Here is a 22,860-nt window from a genome sequence, read left to right on the forward strand (position 1 = left end):
AAAAGGCACCAAAACTGCACACAAAGGCTGTGCGGCCTGGGGAAGAGGAGACTGTGTGGAGACCTCCCAGCATCTACCAAGGTCTGGAGGTGACACAGGGAAGCCAGAGAGGCACCTTGCATCAGGAACTGGAGTACCACAACAAGCAATAACAATCTCCATCTGACAGAGGGGAAATTAGAGTTAGATATTAAGGAGGAATTCTATCCTGTGAGGGTGGGCAGGCCCCAGCACAGGGTGCCCAGAGAAGCTGTGGCTGCCCCTGGATCCCTGGAAGTGTCCAAGGCCAGGTTGGACAGGGCTTGGAGCAGCCTGGCATAGCAGAAGATATCCCTGTCCATGAAACAAGATGAGCTTTAAGGTCCCTTCAAACCCAAGCCATTCTAGGATTCCCTAAATTAACTTAATTCAGTGCTTTTAGCCTTGTGGTTCTATTTACTGATGTGCTAGGCAGGGGAAAAAAAGCTCTCCCAAAAGCTTTTAGTCTCAGAAAAAAATTTACACCCAGTTATGACTCAACTTTCCTGCTTAACTGGTCAGACAAAGGGAACCCCTGGCCTTGCCATTATCTACAGCCTCGTCCATCTACAAGCTCCAGGATCTTTTCCCAAATGAAAAGCAAAAGCATTAAGCAAACAGGAACATACCAGGGCTGGAGCCAGCACTAACAGAACAGCACTGAGGGAACGCTGGCCAGGCTGTCAGGAAAAGCTGCCTGGCAGCACGAAAGATTAGCAGCACTTCCCCAGGAGCAGGGGAATGAACTACTGAAGTTCATGAATTATATGAATGAGATTTAAAGTTCTCAGAGCAGAGCTCTGGAAGCAATGCCCCAGGGGCAGCAGGACAGCCAGCAATGCTGGCAGGTCCTCCCCTTGCTCAGCATCTGGCAGGGGCACCACTGACAGGAACCACGTGGAGATTTGGGGAGCTGATGGGACACCAGGCTGCTCACAGGAATGGCTCTCCTTTCCTTACAAAACAACCTTCCTGGAAGGCTGAAACACAGGGGGGAAAGGAGACAGGGAGCCCACTCCACAAAGACACCCCCAAACACAAGCACAGGAGCAGAGGGTGCACTGTGGAACTGTGCACTGTGTTCCTGCAGGAACACAGCTGTGGCTGTCACAATTCAGCTGTGAAGGCAGAGACAGAGCTGCAGTTTTCTGAGCCCAGGGATGAATGGCCTGTCAATCCCACAGCACCCTGTCCCTCACTGCTGTCAGTCCCCAGCAGAGACAGCCTGGAGCTCCAGCAGCAGAGAGAACTGAGAACTTAGAGTGAGTGAGCTGTGAATCAGCAAACAGCCCAACAGACAGAAAATCTTATTAAAAACAGCTGCCAGAGTCTACATAATCACAGGCTACACACCCACCCCAGCATTGCCCAGTGAAGCACAAAGAGCTGAGAGCAGCACAAGGAGCTGAGATGGGAACAGGGCAATGCAGCACCTGGCCATGACTGAAACATCAGCCTGGGGCAGAAGGGAAAACTGGGGCAAGTGCTCTCAAAAAGCAGCCCTAAAGTCACAGAATTGTGGAATGGATTGGGAAGGACTCTAAAGCTCACCTTGTTCTACCCCCTGCCACGTGCAGGGACACCTTCCACTGTCCCAGGCTGCTCCAAGCCCTGTCCAGCCTGGCCTTGGGCACTGCCAGGGATCCAGGGAGAGCCAGAGCTGCTCTGGGCACCCTGTGCCAGGGCCTGCCCACCCTCCCAGGGAACAATTCCTTCCCAATATCCCATCAACCCTGCCCTCTGGCAGTGGGAAGCCATTCCCTGTGTCCTGGCACTCCATCCTCCTTGTAGGCTGCCTTCCAAATGGGGAAAGGCCCTGAGAAGTTTTGACTGATACCAAAAAAATCCAAATTCAGAAACAGGACTTTGCTTTCCTTAAGTAGAAACCCCTGTGAATTTTAAAAATGGAGGTGGTATCCCCATCTCCCTCCCTATGCTGTTGGATAACAGAATATCCCTGGTGTTATCCTGAGGCAGCAGCTCCCAGCTCAACAAAGGAAAACAGACCTGCAATTCTCTCCTCACTGAGGGAATTTTCCATTTCCTTTTGTTTGAAAAGTCAGTTCTGATATTTCTGGACATTTACAGCAGTATTCTAAATCCCAAATTCCTGCAGACAATCAGTGACAAGAGCTTATGCTGCCATCCAAGTGTATCAGCCTGAAAGGGCACTGAGCACCTTCCATGAAATGCAGAGGCAAAAATTATCCCACCAACGTCATTTTCTTGTAGGTTCAACATCAGCCCAAGTCTTCAAGGACAAGAAATCTCCTAGGTCACAACTTTCAACATATCTGCAGAGGGGTTCAGAGCGCTGCACTGAGCTCCAGCAGCACTGCTCTGCTGTGTGGCAGCTTTTACAAGGTGCTGCTGAAGCACAGCTCCAACTCACACACTGCTGAGAGGCCCTGCCAGAGTTTGTTTGATCTGGGAGACCTCCTTGACAAGCCAGGAAGAAGACTGATTTTCAAAGGCACCAAAGCAGTCAAAACTAACAATGTGTCTGTGTCCACCCAAAAGGGACTGCTTATCCTTGAAAACTGAGGCATATTTCCACATTTTATTTCTTTCTTCTGTGCCACAAAAATCCCAGTTAACACAGTTTAACAAGTGTCCCAAATGCCCAAACTCAAACCACTACAATTTTCCATTCAGTCTCTTCTGCTCTCTCACACACAGAGGGGGCAGCACACATCCTTCCACACTCCTGTCATCTTTTGCAGATTCATTTTTACATGGCTCTGTAAAGAATTCTCCACTCCATTTCTTTCTTTTCCATGCAGTTCAGGACTACAGGAACACTTCATTTCAATGGCAATTTTTCAGGTGGTCAAAAAAACCACAGAATACTGGAATAGTTTGGGTTAGAAGGGACCTTAAAGCCCATCCAGTCCCACCCCCTGCCATGGGCAGGGACACCTTCCACTGTCCCAGGCTACTCCAAGCCCTGTCCAGCCTGGTCTGGGACACTTCCAGGGATCCAGGGGCAGCCACAGCTTCTCTGGGCACCCTGTGCTGGGGCCTGCCCACCCTCAACAGCCAGGAATTCCTTCCCAATATCCCATCCATCCCTGCCCTCTGGCAGTGGGAAGCCACTCCCTGTGTCCTATTCTTCCATCTCTTGCCCCCAGTCCCTCTCCAGCTCTCCTAGAGCCCCTTTATGCCCTTGTAGGGGGCTCTGAGCTCTCCCTGGAACCTTCTCCTTTCCAGGTGAGCACCCCCAGCTCTCCCAGCCTGGCTCCAGAGCAGAGGGGCTCTGCTGCATTGATTTGTAGAATTTGGGGAAGTCTTCTCAAATCTGTCATTAGACAGGCAGGAAACTTCTAAAATGCACAGCAAAAAGAAAAACACTGGAGAAATGGAGCACAGAGTTGGTGAGAAATGGTGAGCAGGAGGGCAGGGCTACTGCAGGGTCAGTCCTGACTATCTCCACCAAAGGACATGGCCAGGAAAAGGCTGCAAATAAACACCCAGAGCTCTCAAATGCCTTTACCAAGGAAGCCACTGCCACACTACATGTTAGAGACTACACAACCAGACACAGGTTACGTTAAAGTTATTTTGGTTTTTTTTCTCCCCTTTTATCACTCACAAGCGTTACTCAGAAAAAGCCTCAAGATCTCTTGTAATTTTGTTTAGTAATTGTGATCCTTTCCATTAGCCAGGGGTAAGAGAAAAAAGTTTTGAACTCAGGAAAGTAAAAGGGTGAAGTGTCCCTATGGCAAATCCTGCAGTTAATGACAGAAGTAGTCCCCAAGAAGTTAAATTAAATTTCTTAAAGCTCATTTTAAAATGTAGGCTCATATTAAATTCTGAGCCAGAGTAGCAGAGGTCAGAATCTGGCCCAGAGCAGCTGCTGCAGATAAGGGCATATTTTTCATGAAGGGATCCTTCACCCATTAAAAGCTGAAGCTTCTGGAGCTTCATACCCAAATTGTGTTCCATTTGGTTAACATATCACTGACTATTCTTTTCCCCCTTTAGAAAGTTCCTAGCTGTAGCACAAAGTGGCACAATACCCTTGGTCTGTAAACCTTAGGCCTTAAATACCTCATTGCCCACTGCCCCACTCCAACCAAACCCAGCTTCCTTAAGAGCTCCTTCACCCAGGGCCCTGCAAGGTTTGAGCTTCCACAGCAGTCCCAGGCTACAAGGGCTCCCAGGAAACACTGGAAGGGGTAGGATTTACAACGGCTAAACAAGGGTGACTATTCAGGGAACAGTGCCAAAGGGGCCAGGGATACAGAGGGATACAAACTGAACTCTCTGGGGCAGGGCTTGGTTCCTGGAAACTCCCAGTGTGTTTCCCCTCTCTTTACATTGCAAATGAGCTTGTCAGCATCATTACACTGCTTGTTGTAGAAAACATGAGCATTAATCTCAAAATTGCATCAACAAAATATGCTCATTTGATTGCTTCCAAACCCATCAAACAAGGAATCAAGATATTATTATTATTGCTATTACTCATGCCTGAAGTTTAAAAATGTGAAGGTTAATAAAGTCATTCCATTCCTTGGGAATGAGTGTAGACAGATCTGTCCTTTCATCTGATGTCCCAGCTGGGGGAGATAATTCATATTAAGAATGGGTGTCCCAGTGATCAATGGCACCTTGCAGGCCACAAACACCTTCCCTTACAAATCCACATCGGGGGGGAACTCTGGAGGACAGGCAAAGTGCACTGCAACTGAAAAACTTCAAAGTCCACCTCATTCTTAAATGCATTAAAAACCATCACCACATATTATGAGATTTGGTCAACTCATGTGGAATTTGCTGTTGGATCAGCTAAGATAATACACATGAATATATTACCAATATGTACCCAACCTTCTGTCAGTTTGGGCTCAGACTCAGGGTGTAGAAGGCACCATCACCATGAACTGTGTAACTTCATACTCAGCAGCTCTTTAAAAATCCATCCCTTCTCTAACTCGATCTGTAGTAGCTATAATTCAACCTGGCAGAGAAGTTCTGGCATTCCCCTGGAACTCCTGAATCCATCTGGTTCAAGTGGCTGCAGGATACCAGTACCTGCTTCAAGCCTTTTGAAAATATCTTACAAACCTGCAGAATATGGGGGGGGAAAGCTGTAAGATGAATCTCAGCCTTGATTTCCATCAAGGCAAACAACAGAAGACAAATAGGAAATTAAATTAAGATGACCTGTAGAGATGTGAGCAAGCATTTATTAGAGCCCATTATCTCCACAGCCTCACTGTGCCATCCCAGGAAAGGCACAACAATAAGGAATTCTATCTGTGCCTGCAGCAGCCTTACCTGTTAGTGAGTCTCACAAGAGCCAATCCATGTAGAAGAGATGAAAGCTGGACCCAAAGCATTTCAAATCAACTACAATGCACAAGGCAGAACCTGCTGTTCCACATCCCATAGGCAGAGGGGTGAATACCCAACACTGATACCCCTAGAGCTCCTGCTAGAGAGGGTCAGGGACATTCCAGAGCCAAGGAACTCTGAGCAGGAAGAACTGTCTGTGATACAACCCCAAAGACACCCAAGTTTCTCTCCAACTTGCTCACCTGCGTGTGACTAGTTCAGATCCCAAAGCCCAGAGTACTTGGCTGTGTGGGCAATGAGTCCCACAGGACAAGAGGTTAGCTCAGGGTAAAACAAGTCTCACATTCATTTTACACAGTTCAGCATTCCATGAGAGGGAAAATGGCTAAAGTGGCCAAAGGCAGAACAACTCACCTGGTACAGGAAACCTCTCAGTGCAGACTCAGAGCCTAGAAAGGGGATGGGACTTCAACAGAGGTGCCCTTATGCATACTCAGAGTGAGCTCTCAGGCCCACACCAACACTTGCCCCCCTCAGGATTTAATCCTCTGCAGGAGGGCAGTGCTCAACTCTCACAGCAGAACAGCTCTGTCAGCTCCTCCAGGGAAAAGGTTCAAAGGATCAACACCTGCAGGTTCCAGCTCCAGGTGAATGTCTGTGCTCAGACAGCAGCTGCCCCTCTGATAAGGATGGCACTTGGGTCACGGCCACAGCAATCTGATCTGCACAGAGTCACAGTTACTGCAGAACACAAGCACATCCAACCCAGGCCTCTCCCTACTCCAGCAGAGCACCAGGAAGGCTGAGGAGAAAGCAGTTGGGATCCTGCCTCAGGATCTGCCAAGGCACAGACAGCAGTGAACTTTCCCTGCCTGTGTACAAACCCATACCACACTGACTTCAGCAATGACTTCTTCCAGTGAACAGCAGGAAGTACTTTATTGCTGTGCTCGCTTTTTATTTGTAAACTGGCCATGATATGTGGTTTTGCTGGATTACACTGCTGCCGATGAGGATATTGCTATATTCCTTCAGTCAGGGAAAGCTCAATGCCCAATTCCTCACATAACCTCTGGCTGTCACCACTGCCCCGGCAGGGCTGAAGCACCGCCCAGGAGCTGCTGCAGCACCCGCCGTTCCCTTTTGGCCGCTGACCTCTAGTGGTGAGCGTAGGAGAGAGGAGACAGCAACAATGTACTCCATGAGGAACTGCGGTCCTTTCTCCTTCCAAAGGCAAGCCACAAGCCTTCCCTCAGGAGCTGCAGTGCACAGGCCGATCCCGGCTCCGGGACACAGCCCTCCCACAGCAGCCGGCCTTGCGCCATCACTGGGGCGCCTCTCCTCACAGAACTGGTTACAAACGGCAGCATTTGATTTACCTCCTTCCCCTCCCTAAGGGGAAGAAACAGAGATCCCCCTGCTACCCTTGTAAGCTCCTGCCCTCCAAGCACACATTCTCCTGCGAGCCACAGCCTGGCTTCAGGTGGCCCAGCAGTGCCACCTCAGCTCAGACCAGCCACGGACATTGTTGTATTTTCATACTCACAGAGCAGTTTGGATTGGCAGGAACATGAGAGATCATCTCATTCCACATCCCTTCCACAGGCAGGGACACCTTCCACTGTCCCGGGCTGCTCCAAGCCCCATCCAGCCTGGTCTTGGACACTGCCAGGGATCCAGGGGCAGCCACAGCTGCTCTGGGCACCCTGTGCCAGGGCTCCATTTTGGGGAAGAGCTGTGAGAAGCCCTACAGTACCTTCCAAGGTAAGGAAGGTGCAATTACAGAGAGGTCAGTTTGGTGGGAACGGCATGGACAGCAGCTCATGGGTGCACAAGCAATGAGAGCACCATGCAAAGGTCACTGAGAGTAAAGGGGGTCAGCAGATTGGCTCAGAGCACATCACAGGTCACCCCCACCCATCCTGAGCAACAACTGCTCAGCCAGCAGAGAGTGGGGAGCACAGCAAGGCTCTGCAGCTGCTCCCTGTCCCTAGCCCTTTGTGTGAGTGAGGCATGACACATCCCAGCTCAGACTGAGCACAGGAAAGGGACACCCTGAACAGAGCCAGCAAGAGCCTGGGATGGAGCAGGAACTGGGGCAGTGTAACAGGCCCAGTGCCTGAAGCACAGACCTCACCCTAGGGCAGCAGTGAGCAAGGCAAGGTGCTCTGGCAATTCCTGCTGCACCTACAGCTCTGCCTTTGTCCTCACGCACCTACATTTCAGTGACAACCCACAGGCAGTACAGGAGCAGGACCTGTGTTCGGTCACTGGACTGGGAATCTCAGTACAGAGATTTGCAGCCAGATCTAGTGTTAGCTCCACAAATAAATCTTCCCTCAGACTGCAAGTCACAGATTACCACTGCAGCATTTGCTTGGTGAGGAAGGCAGAATCAGTCTGTGACTACACCCAACACACCTCCAAAGATGTTCTTTTTGGGGATAGGTTCTTCTGTGGATCATATTTTACTCTCCCTCTAACCAAACCCTACAGATTCAAGTCCAGCCAGACACATTTTAATCAATCCAGCTGCTCAGTGACCAAGACCTGACCATTCCATACTCCCTGTAACAGCAGTACCTTTGCTTTCTTCATGTGGCCCATGACATTGCCAAGATCTTCAACGTCGATGACAGAATCTGTGCCTCCAGCTTCCTCCTCACTACTGGTTTCAAACAATTCCTCTGCCTGTAGAAGAGAGCAGAGAAAAAAAATAACGAATCTCACTGTTAAATGCAAGACTAAGCTAACCAGTGAAATGAGCTCACCTCATCAGTAAAGAGTACTGAAAACAAGCAATAGCCTACCAAAAACCTGTAGGATGGATATGGAACCCTGAACCCCTTTAAACCCAAGTGCCTTGCTGACAGCAAGACTTAGTCCTGCTGCCCTGCAGCATCCAGTACTCCCAAAAGCAGACAGAAGAACCACTTACTTTGCTATAAAATTTAACCCAGCAATAATTTCCAACCCACAGTAAAAGGCTTGAGAGGATTAATGTGCCATAGCAGCTTGGGTCTTGCACTGGAGAGCAATAGAGTGGATTTCTTAGTCAAAATCTGCAATCAATCAACACTCCAGAAGAGAGAAATTATTACAGGCAGACACACACAAAGGACATCCAGGGCTTGCTCAGGTAACACACCCCAACTGCCTCTGAAAAACCCCTGGATGCAGGCAGAGCAGCTGAGCTTCATCAGGTTGAAGTGGAAGCAGGTTAATGGTTCACATGGAACTGAACTGTCCCTTTGGCCTTGAGACAAGGCAAAGGCTATGCTGAGAGCCCAGCCTGGGTCTCTGGAGCATCTGTCCCCAGCCAGGAGCAAGACTCCCTCGTCACACAAATGCCATTGAGCCTGGGTCCATCACTAAATCTTTGGTCCTTCTTTCAGATGGTTCATTCTATTTGTTATTGCCATGAGATCTCAGCTCTCTTCTCCCCCTGCTCTAGAATAAACATCAGGCTCCCACAGCAGCCCTCTGGACTGCAGAAGGAAGGGGAGAAGTCAAACAGTGCTCCAAATAAAATAAGGCCTCAAGGATTTTGGCTGTACCTCAGTATTGTCATGTTCTGACATCCTAGGTTCATGGTCCGAGCTTTCCTTGCTCTGCTTCCCTGAAGATTTGCACTTTCCTTTCTTGCACTTCCCACTGCAGGACTTCTTTTCCCCTTTGCAGAGTGCCTGGAGCCGAGTGAGGAATTTGGTTTTCCAGGCCTCAAAGTCAGCCTCGATGCTGCCATGCTTGCTCTGGGCCACATTGCAGTCCCCTTCATCCCGAGTCATGATCCTGCTGGCGCTGAGCATCCACAGCCACCTGTCCACCCTCCTTCCAACCTGGGGCAGGACGAAGGGTTGGAAAGGAAATTAAACAAGGGCCAAGTGCAAGCAGCCAACCAGAAAAGCAAGGATCCACCCTGGGAAGAGCCAATGAGCTGCATGACAGGGACCTGGGGAGTCCCTCTCAGGTGCTGGCCCAGCACAGACACAGGGCAGCCTAAACAACACCACACTCCCTCAGTCTCCACTGGAAAATACCTCTGCCATCCCTGGGGTAAAGGGATGGGCTCTGGGAACAGAATGCTCTGTGTGGTGCTTGTTGGTCAGAATGGTCGTGTGTGACACATGAACTCAGCTCTAAACACAACCTGGGACAAGTGATGCCTTTTTTCTGTATGAGATGAGACCAATGACCAGGCTGAGATACTGCCACAGTTCATATCAGGAATAAAGCTAAAACCCACATCATAAAAAGGAGCCAAGTTTAAAAGGCACCAAGAGGAAGAGTTTACAGTGCTGCACCCTCAGGTGATTGCAGAAAGCTTTCAAAGCTGGGAAATTCACTCAGTAAGGATTTATTAAATGTGTTACCACACTTCTCAGTGCCTATAGGACTCATTTCCCATTCGAAATCCTATTGCTTCAAAGCTGAACTGCCCAGGTGGTCAAGAAGGCCAATGAAACTGGCTTGTACCAGCAATGATGGTGGCAGTAGGACCAGGGCAGCGACTGTCCTTCTGCAGTGGCACTGCTGAGGTACCTCCAATCCTGGGGACAATTTTGTGTCCCTCAGGACAAGACAGACCCTGAGAGGCTGGAGTGTATCCAAGGAAGGGAACAGAGCTGGGAAGGGGCTGGAGCCCCAGGAGCAGCTGAGGGAGCTGGGGAAGGGGCTCAGCCTGGAGAAAAGGAGGCTCAGGGGGGACCTTGTGGCTCTGCACAACTCCCTGACAGGAGGGGACAGATGGGGGGGGGTCAGGCTCTGCTCCAGGGAACAGGGACAGGAGGAGAGGGAACGGCCTCAGACTGGGCAGGGGAGGCTCAGAGTGGACACCAGGAGGAATTCCCCCATGGAAAGGGTGGTCAGGCACTGGAAGGGGCAGCCCAGGGAGGTTTGGAGTGCCCATCCTTGGAAGTGCCCAGGGAAGGCCTGGACATGGCACTCAGCGCTCTGGGCTGGGGACAAGGTGGGGATCAGGCACAGGGTGGGTTCAGTGATCTTGGAGGTTTTTTCCAAGCTCAACAGCTCTGAGATTCTGCCCATTCTGACTGCCTCGTGCAGTCAGCACAACAGCTGCAATTGTCACACAGACCACCAGCCTCATTCAGATTTGATGCACTTCATGCAGCTGAGTCTCTCAAGGAGCAGAAATCAAGCAAGGAGCTCGGGGACACTCACTGTGTTGTAGTGATCCACATAGGCCGAGTTCCCCAGCCCAAACACAGCATATCTCAGGCCCTGCAGGAAGCTTTTCCCAATACGGAAATCACTGGCTGCCTCTTCCAGCCACTTGCAGAACCAGGCTGCGCTCTCCGGGGGCTGCCCATCAGTGTAGGTGGCCACCAGGAACACGCAGATGTTCCTGCTGCTTGTCTGGTCACAAAAACAGGGCAGAATAGAAAAAAAAAAAAAAAAAAGTCACTGCATTTTCCTGAACTTTCTTTTAAAGCAAAGAGTTACAACACCCAGGCAGCTGGGAGAAATCAAAAGAAACCTTTTGGGTGTCTTTTGGGGTGGGATGATGCAGGTGACAATCCCAAGGGTACTGAACAATCTGCACAGCACCTCAAATTAGCAGAGAGAAGTCAAGCTGAACAGGGACACAACGACAGAGCAAAACTGGACATCCAGCCCCATCAGCAGCTTCCTGACCCAGCTCCTTTAGCAGGGAAGTGCTCCATGGATAAATATTTCAAACTCCTCAACCTCACATTTACAGGTGTGTTAGTATCAAATGTTGGCAATTCATACTGAAACCCTATGGAATTCCCAGCACGCAGTTCCTACCAATACTTTGTGTTAGGATTAATTAAAACTCTGAAGTAGCAACTATCAATATTCACAGAAGAAAAACCCATCAACAATTACTCCACATAAATACACCTCACAAGGAGATTCTTAAAAGCCTCTAAAGGCTGCAGAGGCATCACCACCTTCCTGTTCTGGTTCTGAACCTTGCCCTGCTGTACAGCAAGCCTGGAACAGGCACTCTCACCCAGCTCACCCCTGAGTTACAGAACTGGCTTATACAGAGTCACTGTCACACCAAAACGTCCAACTGGTGCTTTGAAATTCTCAAAATTTAGGTATTTTCTGCTGAGGGCTGATGGGCTACATTTGCATAGATAGGGAAGCAATGCAATACAAAGCTTTGGGGATTTCCAGAACAGAAGAGAAATGCAAGAGGGAAACAGCCTTGACAATCCCAGGAAAAACTTGCACTTACTACTGGTGTTTATGCCATACCCACCTCCTCCACTAAACCATCTTCTGGATCATAATCTCCCATGTTAATGACTTCCACAGGCAAATTAAGGGAAATAACAGCTTCAGCCAGAGCTTTGGCAAATCTCTGAACAAAGAAACATAAGTTATCAACTACTTCAAGCCCTGCGGTGCTCAGCCACAAGACTTCTCCCAGGACAGGAAGAAAAATGACACAGGAGGCCTGGACACCAGCACTGCAATTCCTCACATTAAAAATGGAGCACACTGGCTAAGAGTTACAACATTGTAATGACTAATCACTTCACAGTTACACACACAAATTACATTTCTTCTTGAGAAGGCACCAAAACCAGCACTTCTCTCTACAAAGCCTTGCTAGAAAATTAAAACTACAGTGCAAGAGTGAGCTTTTAGCTTTATAATTAATCTCTACTGCACGCCTTGCTTAAAGGGAGGAGGAAAATTGTTATTTTTATTTAATTTTCCACCTATCTTGCATGATGGGCAATGATTGTAACAAGCTAATGGATGTGCTGATGAGCTCCCAGATCTGTACCCAGGGCAGTGTTTTAAGGCAAAGAGCATTCTCGGATTACAACAATGTCTAAGCAACTTCACAGATATGCAATAAAAGTACAGATACCTTTGCTGTGCCAGTCTGAGAGCCATAGAAAACCTTCACTCCAGCAACATGGACCTCCTGTGACTGAGACAGGGCACATCCATTTCCCAGTTTGTCTGCTGTTCCCTTGAGGGAAGACAGATTCCCATGGGACTTCTCACCCTATGAAAAAAGAGCTGTGTCACATGGAATCCCTTCTCCAAGGACTGTCAAACCAAGAGCATTTAAAATTCAAATCCTGGGGGCACTCCCAGCAACAGTCAAAGCATTTTAGTTCTTCTCACACCTAGACAAACACACCAGGACCTGTTTTCCTGACCTAGGCCATGCTACAATACCCACTCAGGGAGGTAACAGGATCCAGCTGAACCTCCAAAGTCCTGCAGCAGAACTTTACCCACCTGCATGAGGAGATTTTCAATTCCTCAATGGCCTAATTCCCTCCCATCCCAAAACCAGCCCAACCCTGTCATTAGCATCATGAAAACATGAAGGTGCAAACACTGGGAACAAGCAGAGAGGTTCACCTGGAGTGACAGAGCAACCCAGGGGGACATGTTCTCCCAGGAACAGTGTGAGGAGTGTCCTGCTGAGCTCTGCTCCAATGTCAGAGTAAGAAGAGCATTTAGCAACCCAGACACAAACAATCCAGGCTGAGGATCATAACCAGATAACCAAACTGCATTTGGGTTTTGCAACACCCTCAGCAGGCCCAAGGCAGGTGCCTTTATCCAGTAACTATTCACTTCAACACAGGTTTTTGGTGTCTCCTCAGAAAGAAGTGCTGACAAGCTCAGTTACCTTTCTTCTGGTTCTGGTGGTGGTGAACTGAATGACAATCCAAAGACTGATCCCAAAAGCAACAGCAGAATAGACGTAAAATCTGTGCAGCCATATGGACAGCAGGCAAGTATGGAAGTAGCTCCAAGTATCCATTGAGACATCTCAATCTGGAACGCCACAGATTCCTACAGAGTGAATATGGAATGAGCACACACAAAATATTCACACAGTACCCACAGCCTCACATCACCAGCTACTGCCCAGGTTTTGCAGAAAACAGCTTCTGGCTAGAGACAAGACACTAAAATTGAATCAAGAAGCCTTCACCTCCTCAGGTGCGTCAGCTGAGCTCCAAACCAGCATTCCATACTGTCAGAGGGAAACACTGGGTTTTTCCTTGATAAAGCAGCTCTGTTACAAGGAAAAGCAGAAAATACTTGTGCTGTCCAAGTGCCTGAAAGGAAAAACCCTTTGTGAAGCATCCAGTGGATCATACTGGCTTTAGTTTTACACAAACCCAGCAAATGCAGCTCTCTGGAATGAGAAAGCTCCAGTCCAAGGAAGAAATCACGTGCACATAACTTTCGGGTGAACACAACCCTTGCTTACACACGTTAGATGTCACACTGATTACAAACACAGCTTCAAGGGCAGACTGAAACATGGATGCAACTAGAAACGATTTCACAGAACTCTATGATGCAAGTGAAGTTTGATTTGGAACCACTGAGATGTTTCAGGTTGGTTCAGAATATTCAGGGCACAGTAAGCCAGAGTACAGCCAGGAATGCACTTGTGAGATGTCTGGGAATATCTATTTCCCACAGAATATTCAAGCATTCCAAAAAGGCTGGTTTGTGATACTTATTGACTGAGGAACACAGCTGACACCCTCCTACTGTCATCTGCAGCTTGTATCCTGTTTTTGCAGCTATCAGTTGAGAACACAGAATCCAAGTATTTCCAAGAGGCTAGAAACTCACACTGGCTGTTACTCAAGTTACCAGAGGAAAGGCTTAAGGGGATGCCCTTCACCCCTCCAGCAGCAACACTGAGACTCATGAAAGAGAAGAGCCAAGAGCATTTGCCCAGTGTTCCCAGTTTTACCCAAGCTAGCTATAGGGATTCCCTTAATCTCCATATGATTTCCTCAAACGCAACAGATGCTACATACATTCAAGAGAATTTTAGCTCCAAAACGCACACATACACACTCTCGCTATTAACTACACCCCCCCCCCCCCTTTACGGTTATCACCCCCACACACATGCACCCCACCCTCGTGGTTATTCCTCTTCTCACGGTTAATGCCCCTCTCTCCCCCAGATACCCCTCACGGTTATTAACCCACCACACTCACAATTATTAACCCCCCACACCACAGAGTTACTGTCCCGTCTACCACCCATGGTTAATAAATACCCCTGTGGTCATTACCCTCATCTCCCTCCACAGCAGAACAGTTAGAATCGCACACACACACAGTTATTATATCCCACTCACGGTTATTAGCCCATACACACATTATTAGCCCACAAACACGGTTATTACATCCCCCCTCACGGTTATCACCCCCGTGGACACAGTTATTACCCCACAGACACGGTTATTCTATTCCCCCCATCACGGCTGTCTGTCTCTCTGTCTCTCTCTCTCTCTGCCATAACCCCGTCCCGACTCCCCCGCCCGGCACTGACCCCGCTCGCCGCCCGGCTCGCCTCACGCCGCCATGCGCCGCTCCCGCCCCTTCCGCCCGCGCCGGAGCGGCCGCCATTCACTGCCGGGCCGGGCCGGGGGCGGAGCTGGCGGCCGCCGCCATGTCCATCTTCACCCCCACCAACCAGATCCGCCTCACCAATGTGGCCGTGGTGCGGGCACGGCGCGCTGGGAAGCGCTTCGAGATTGCCTGTTACCGCAACAAGGTCATGGGCTGGCGCAGCGGAGCGTGAGTGCCCGGGGAACCGGTGGGGAGGCGGCTCGGGCCCGGCGTGGGGCCCGGGGAAGGGCCCGCGTGGGGACCCGGGTGTGGGAAAGTCGTACCTGGGCCCCCCGTGTGGGGACTCGGTAGTGACGCGGGAGGGGAGCCCGTGTGAGGACTGGGAAGGGCCCGGGGTGTGGAAGGGGAGTCCGCAGGGCCCGTGCGGGACCCGGCTGTGGGGCCGGGTTTCGTGCGTGGCCGCGGCCCCCGGATCTGACCCTGACAGGAGGCGCGGGGCCCATAACGGGAGCACCGTGCCTGTGCCTTGGCAGCGACACTTCTGTGCTGGAACGTTCTCGGCGTGTTGATTCAGCCCGGGACAGCGGGAGCCGTTCCTCCAGGAGCTGTGCTCCTGGCGTTGCTTTGCTGGAGAGAGGCTTTGGACAACGTACGGAGTGCCAAGATAAGGGGCAATGGTTTCAAATTGACAGAGGGCAGCGATAGATGGGATATTGGGAAGGAATTGTTCCCTGTGAGGGTGGGGACACCCTGGCACCGGCTGCCCCTGGATCCTTGGCGGTGTCCAAGGCCAGGTTGAATGGGGCTTGGAGTGACCTAGGATAATGGAAGGTGTCCCTGCCTATGGCAGGGGTGGGCACTGGCACCATTTTGGGATTAGTCTGAGTTTTCTACGTTTATCTCAATCTCTATAGGGAGAAAGATCTCGATGAGGTCCTGCAGACACACACGGTGTTTGTCAATGTCTCCAAAGGCCAGGTGGCAAAGAAGGAAGATCTGGTTAAAGCATTTGGGACAGATGACCAAACAGAAATCTGTAAGATGGTAGGTTTCACACACTTTGCTCTATAAAAGATGTGTAAAGATTTAGTCACATAGGTCGGTTTGTACCTAAGAAAGTTTATGGAAAGCTGCTGTAGGTGAAAGGGTTGTTTGCTAAGAAATGGGTAAAAATATGCAGTAGCTCTGTTTCATCATTTTAAATTTGGCATACACATGTGTCTGGAAAGAATTCTGTCTAACGCATAACTTGCATGCACCAATGTGTCTGGACACAGCCAGCTCTGAAGAGTTCCTCACATAAGGTAAGTTGTTAAGAATGCAGAGAAGGCAAGGGGACAGTTGCTTACTTTGGAGGGTTCACTTAGGTGTTAGTAACAGATCTACTTTCTAAGTCTTTGCTGGTGGGATATGAACTGTGGGCGATGAGATTTCACTAAATCTCTTGAGTCAGTATTGCCCTGGCAGCCAGGAGGGACATCACTCTCCTGGGGTCATCAGGCCCAGCATCACCAGCCAGGCCAGGGAGGGGATTGTTCTGCTCTGCTCTGGGCTGGGGTGGCCTCACCTCCAGTGCTGGGGCAGTTTTGGGTGCTGCAATATAAGAAAGATCTAAAGCCATCAGAGTCCAAAGAGAGCTGCAAAGAAGGTGAAGGAGTGGCCACATGAGGAGCAGCTGAGGGCACTTGGTCTATTCAGCCTGAGGAGACTTGGGGTCAGACCTCATCAGGGTCTGCAGCTCCTCCCATGGGACAGCTCCCATTTCTGTTCTGTGTGGCAGGGACAGGACCCAGGGAATGGCTGGAGCTGTGCCATGGCAGGTTTCATATGGATTTAGGGAAAGGTTCTTCCCCCAAAGGGTGCTGGGCACAGCCCAGGCTCCCCAGGGAATGGACACGGCCCCGAGACTTCCAGAGATCCAGGAGCGTTTCGACAGCTCTGCCAGGGATGCCCAGGGTGGGATTGTTAGAGAGTCTATGCAAGGCCAGGGGCTGGACTGGATTATCCCCTGGGGATCCTTTCCAACTCAAGATATTCTGTAAAATCTGTGCTTCTCTCACTGCAGTTTAATGTTTCTGTGGTGAGTTTTTTTTATCTGAAGCCTTTCCAGTGCTGTCTGTTCTAATGATTCACTTTATTAATTTGGTTATTGTTTGCTGCGCTTCAAATCTCACCCAGCCTTTCAAGCAGCTGTCAAATTTAACAAAGTTACTCGGCTTGTCACTCTTCAAATCCACAATGTTCATTAACCAACATCTGTTTTACAGATTTTATCCAAAGGGGAGCTGCAGGTGTCAGACAAGGAGCGGCACACACAGCTGGAGCAGATGTTCCGAGACATCGCCACCATCGTGGCTGACAAGTGCGTGAACCCTGAGACAAAGCGGCCCTACACAGTGATCCTCATCGAAAGGGCCATGAAGGACATCCACTACTCTGTCAAACCCAACAAGAGCACAAAGCAGCAGGTGAGTTTCCTGCACTATCAGTTCGTGCTCCAAGGTGGTGCCATCCAGTGTAATTCCTCAGGTCTCAGCTGCAGAGGGACCAGCAGAGCCCCAGGATCTGAAGCCTGAACAGGGATTACTCAGCCATCTGGGAGCTGAGTGCTGGAGAGAAGCATCTCCTGAAACTCAGTTTGTTTGCTGAGAACTCAGGGTGGGGAGAAAGAAAGGAAAAAACACAACAGTGACACAGTTAGAACAAAAATAAAAGGTTTATTATTTATGCTAATTGAGGTGGTATATCAGGTTTGCATCTGAGCCACATGAGTGTTTTGCAGTATAGCTATTTAATTTTACTTCAGACAGCTTTTAAGTGTTCAAAGTGATCACAAACAGCAAGAAGTCTGCTTTTTCTTGTTAATATGTCAAAAGAGCATGATAGCAACCTCCCTGCAGCAGAGTGGTAGTGACCAGCACTGAGAGATGGCTCTGAAGCTGGGGAAAAGTTTCAAGATTTGGATCTGTGTAATAGTTTGGGTTTGGCAATTGTAATATATTTACCTTTTGTTGTGAAATAGAATTAGGAGTAAAAGTCAAGCAGGCCTAAAATTTAAAAGAGAGTAAAGAAAAACTTTATTAACATCCTTTTTCAGTTCACTTTAGGGAGAGGAGTTTCTTCTTGTTTAGCTATAAGGATCTTTTACCAAGAGAGGAAATAACCAGTTCTCTACTGACTCCACTTTTCCATGATTAACAGCCGCCGGAATCTGCTATCATGAATTTCTTCCCACTTTACAGTCTTTCCAGAACTGAGTTGCAGGCCATGTTAAAAAGTCATGCGGTATTACTTTTAAGGATGAGCTATTCCAAGGCAAAAGTTCTCTTTAGCTCATTTCTCTCTCTGTTTGTACATTATTCCCAGGAACAGAGATCCCCTTCTTTTCCTCAGGGCAAAGGATTCTTCAAACACTTTATACCTTGCTCCACCCCCCATGTCTCTCTTTTTTTTCATGGTTTAAAGGAATTTTTTTATGAAGTACAGTCCACCCCTATAACTTACAAAAAGATATTTCAGCCAACCTTCATGGCGTCTCCTCATTCTCCTTCCATTTAGAAACTTAGCTTTTGCTTCTTTGACTTCAGTGTATCCTTTCTGTTCTATTTCTTCTCACCCAGTGAAGGATGGAAGGTCTGTAAGTCTTAGCTGAGCGTTGGGGAAAAAAAATTAAAATCTCACACAGAAGTTGCAGGAGTTGGGCCAGGCCATTCTGGAGCTGTGTCAGGATCTCAGGCCGCCCAGGCCACGCTGGAAGGGCAGGACGAAAACTGCAAAGTGCAGCCAGAGGAGAAATGGGTGCCAGGGCTTTGGCTCCATGGCTTTCTCCCGGCACTGACCGCCCCCAGCTGCAGCTGCAGCCCGGGGGTTCTCCCTCTGCCCTGCCCAGCACACAAAGCCCTGGGGGCTCTCCCAAACCGGACCCAGCTGGGCCACATTGGAAGCAGGCCCTGGCCACGGCAGTGTTACCTTGTGAAAAGGCTGGAAATGCAAAAGAGCTTTCCTGGGGTTTACTTGCTTCAAATGTGATTCACGGAGCAAACTGCCTTTTCTAATTGGTTTCTCAGGCTGTCAAAAACTAAACCAGCCTCCAGTTGGTCCCATCAATACACAGAGGAAGTTCTCATGGAGAAAATCTCCCTAGTGTGCCCTCCCCTCAGGGTAAAACCAGCACAATCTGGGTGCTGGCTTTTAAGCAGATGTGTAAATGCTTGTCCTAGTTTGAAAGACAGGTGTTTGCTAAGGAAAGCAGAAGCCTCCCTTTGAACTGAAAAATGTGATCCTTCCTTCCTACAAATTATTATGATTTTTAAATTAAGGGAGCTCTCAGGCAAAGATGGGGATAGGAATAACAGTTCTTTACTAGTATAACTAACAAGACAAACAAGAACAACAACAGCTATGAAATTACCCACAAACAGAACAGTAACTCAGTCCCAGTGTTTTTTGGCTGCAGGCACCTTTTCCCTGAGCTGCAGTTCCCGGTGCTGGGGGCGGGCGGGTCCCGCAGAGCCGCAGGAGGGCTGGGGGTGATGGCAGAGCTGTCCCAGGGGGAGAGAGAGATGGAGAGAGAGCTCTCCGCTCACGGTGTGGGTCCTGGTGCTCAGCAGAGTGCTGGATGGTGGCAGGTTACAGTGAGAAGGCAGCAGGGCAGGGTCTGACAGCAGTGAGGTGGCTCCCGGCGCTGGGATGGGGCAGAGGCAGGGATCGTCCTTCTCGTCCAAACTCCGCAGAGAAACTGGCCGAGCCGGAGCCTTCGGTCTGCTCTTCTGGCTGTTTGAATGTCGAGGGGTTTCCCTCTTCTTTCCCCTCCCCCTTGCCAACAGGGCCTAGTCAACAGGTATCTTAGCATGACAATGGGGAAAATTCCACAGAGGGAAAAGGGAAAGAACCAACCCCCAACAATGCTCTTGTCCAATAGGCCCTGGAAGTGATCAGGCAGCTGAAGGAGACCATGCAGATTGAACGTGCTCACATGAGGCTGAGGTTTATTCTGCCAGCAAAGGAGGGAAAGAAGCTGAAAGAGAAGCTCAAGCCACTGATTAAAGTTACTGAGAGTGAAGATTTCCAGGAACAGCTGGAAATGGTAAGTAAAATCAGTCCCTGGGGTTTAGGCTTAATTTGAACTGCACGTGTGCATTTTGCTAGGAGAATCCATAGATGGATGTTTAGATAAACTGCAGGCTTACCAAAGATCCTTACTCAGAGCTGCAGTTGGGAATTTTTAATTTCATACAATCCTAGTGATGTGGGTATGGAAGCAACATTTCTTTGTTCCTCCAAGCTGAGGAGTGTACACTGCAATTCCTCTTAGCAGTGATGATTCTGCAACAGTGATAAGTTTCTCTCATATGTGGAATGTTACTGTTTTTTATTTGGTGGCTTGGGTCTGGATTTTAAGAGTATTTTCATTTTCTTTTAAGTCAGTGTGTGGTAAAGCAAAATTTGGTATTAAAATCTTCATACAAACAGATTGGAATCTGGCAGTCCCTCCTGGCAAAAGCCATGTCCAGCATGGGGAGCTGGAACTGTAGAGTTCTGTGGAAAGATTGCTGCCAGACAGAGTTTGTCAAATCTTCAGAATCCTCCTCAGTAACTAACCAGGATTGTTTTAATGAAAGTGAATGTTAGGCTTGGGTAGGGGCTGATGAAATTTAAACATTCTTGGCTAATTGATGAAATGTGGAACATTCCAGGTGTGCCTTATTGACCCAGGCTGCTTCAGGGAGATCGACGAGCTGATCCGAAGTGAAACAAAAGGGAAAGGATCCCTGGAAGTGCTCAGTCTGAAGGATGTGGAGGAAGGAGATGAAAAGCTTGAATAACAAAACCTTCCTGCAGCAGATCTGCTTCAACAACTTCCCCGCAGTGACTGGTGTAGCCACTCTTCTGTTTGACCTTCATGATTTTTTTCCAATCTCTTGCTGCGAAATATTTTCTGACACTAATCCTTTGGGATTTTTCCATGCAGTGTGGGTTGGGGTTTTTTTTGTCATTTTACATTTGCTTGGTTTACAGATGTCTTTGCCTGTAAGAAGATTTTGTGTCAGAGTTGCACTAATAAGGACAGAGTTAGGGTGTGGTAGGAGGTTACTCTGGTTTTGCTTTAGTTTCAGGGTTGCTGTTGAAGAGTGTTTGAGTGGCTTGGTGCCAGTTGTTTGTACCTTCAGGTTGTCACTGTTGAGTGGGAGATTGCACTGGTCACTGAGGAGTGGCTTTGTATGTGAGGAGAGGGACCTTAAAAAAAGAGAGCTGCATTTTCACTTCTAAACAGGTGCAAAGTGTGGATCATGTCTAAAAATCACTCTCTTGGCAGTGTAAAAACTGATGTAGGCTTCCATAATTGGCTGTTTGATAATTAAAGTACTTCAAAGGACCATTCATAAAGAATTCCTTCACTGGCTATAACAGCACTTGCTGACATAGGGATGATGTTCTCCTAATAACTTATTTGTATAATATATTTAGCTACATTAATAAAAAAATTATCGTCTATTTATATATTATAGATTCAGAAAGAAATTACATACTTATTTTTGCTAATAGGGGAGGAGATATCCCCAGCTGTGGCAGTGCTTTTGTAGGCTGAGGGAGTAGCCTGTGTTTGGGAGCTGCTGCTTTCACATGATAAAATGAATCTCAGGCAGTGGTGGCCTCTGGCCATGGAGCCAGACAGGCTTTTGTTGGACAGTAATTCCCAGCAGGAATTGTTTGTGCGTGCTCCTTTGCTTTATAGTGCAACAGAACAATTCTGGCAGCTGTCCTTTATCCTCTGTCGTTTTTTTTGCTGCTCTCTAATCCATGCACAGAATTTCCAGCCAGCTCCTGAGGCATGGGATATAGTTCTTGCTAATTCTGTTAAATCTTGCTGCAGCTGTGTTAAACAAATGATTTGAAGTTGAACCTGGGTATTTCAAAGAAAAGGGGAAGAGAGGACAATAACGGGGGAAGGAGATACTAAAAATACAAACCACCAGGCAAAGCAGATATGGTTCAGTGACTAAAAGCTACATCAGCAGGAGTTTGAGGAGCCTTTAATATGACATTCCTGTTTCCATGCAGATAGCAGGCAGCAGGTGAGGAGCTGGGGGCCAGCCAGGGAGGAGACCTCTCCTGGCTGAGCATGGTACTCTTTGGTTGCTGTTGCCTTCCAGAGACTCCCCCTTTTGTGACAGTTAAATAGAGCTGGGTTTGTGCTGCTGACCTTTCCTCTGCACCTTTAACGTGTTGTGAATTTCCTGGAATTTCATCAGAAAGAGTGGAAATTAGCTAGAGAAAGGGAGGTTTGGCATGTGAGATGACTGCAGGGCTGGAGCCTCAGTCCTAGGCTGCCCCTTGGGAGTGGATTTCTGCAGCAGCTAATTTGTGTGCACTCGTGCAAGGCCAGGATCAATTCCTTCAGCAGTATTTTGGGAGGATCTGCCTCTCTAGAGCCTGTGTTTTGCTGAGAGCAGATGAAACAGATTTTTGAAATGCTTTTGTTTGTTCCCAGGGGTTTTAAGGCTGCCTAGGAGATGCAGGGGTGTAGTGACTGGGTTGTGCCATGGGGCCAGAGCTTGGTGTGGAGAGCTCTGTGTGCACAGGCAGCTCCCCCTGGTACCACCCTGGGCTGTTGCCTTCATATGCCCCTCTCTCCAGGCACACTTTGGGAAGCACTGAAGATGATCATGTTGATATTTATTTAGTTTGTCACTGGCAATTAGCGCTGACATGCCATTCATAAATATGCAAATGAGATGCTGAGCAAGAACCACAGAGGATATTTTGTCAGTAACACCTGATTTCACAATTCCTTAATTTCTTGGTTTGCTCTGTTTAACAATTTAAGCACAACAGGATGGCAGTAGGTTAAAGATCTGGAGTTCCAGAACCTGAATCTAAGCTGATTCATGAGGTTGGTGCTAGGAAGGCAATTTCTTTATAAAGTCTTTCTCTGCAAATCCAGACATTAAGGATCTTTTCTGGTAGAGGGAGCTTGAGTTTATTTATGGATAAATAAAGATACATGCTGGCATTTCTCATTATGTTTGTAGTTCAACAAGAACATACAGTGACCATCAGAATAAAGCTCAGGATTGGTAACTGGTTTGTCTTTGCCCATTCCAACGAGAGCATAACTCCCTACACAACCATTTCCTGGCCAGTTAACTGGAATTTCCAAATGGCTGGGCATTTAAATAAGCTGGC

At 48.5% G+C, this 22,860-nt stretch overlaps 2 protein-coding genes across 2 annotated transcripts in view; one reads left to right on the forward strand and one right to left on the reverse strand.

Annotated features, from left to right (window-relative positions):
• The window catches only part of LOC134052724 (S-adenosyl-L-methionine-dependent tRNA 4-demethylwyosine synthase TYW1-like), a 92,272-nt gene extending 77,497 nt beyond the window's left edge, over positions 1 to 14,775 (reverse strand). The window contains exons 1-7 of the mRNA XM_062507354.1: positions 14,748 to 14,775; positions 12,974 to 13,116; positions 12,194 to 12,334; positions 11,573 to 11,674; positions 10,501 to 10,695; positions 8,877 to 9,158; positions 7,903 to 8,010 (exon numbers count right to left, since the gene is read on the reverse strand). Of these exons, the coding sequence (XP_062363338.1) occupies positions 7,903 to 8,010; positions 8,877 to 9,158; positions 10,501 to 10,695; positions 11,573 to 11,674; positions 12,194 to 12,334; positions 12,974 to 13,116; positions 14,748 to 14,775 (999 nt within the window). The remainder of the gene's footprint in view (positions 1 to 7,902; positions 8,011 to 8,876; positions 9,159 to 10,500; positions 10,696 to 11,572; positions 11,675 to 12,193; positions 12,335 to 12,973; positions 13,117 to 14,747) is intronic.
• Positions 14,760 to 21,050, forward strand: SBDS (SBDS ribosome maturation factor). Its single transcript, XM_062507208.1, has 5 exons — positions 14,760 to 14,901; positions 15,588 to 15,717; positions 16,941 to 17,141; positions 19,595 to 19,759; positions 20,370 to 21,050. The coding sequence occupies exons 1-5, from the start codon at positions 14,774 to 14,776 to the stop codon at positions 20,496 to 20,498; spliced, it is 753 nt and encodes a 250-aa protein (XP_062363192.1). The 5' UTR covers positions 14,760 to 14,773; the 3' UTR covers positions 20,499 to 21,050.
• The last annotated feature ends 1,810 nt before the right edge of the window (positions 21,051 to 22,860 follow it).

This window comes from Cinclus cinclus, chromosome 22 (genome assembly GCF_963662255.1).
Source record: "Cinclus cinclus chromosome 22, bCinCin1.1, whole genome shotgun sequence".
Lineage (NCBI taxonomy): Eukaryota > Metazoa > Chordata > Aves > Passeriformes > Cinclidae > Cinclus > Cinclus cinclus.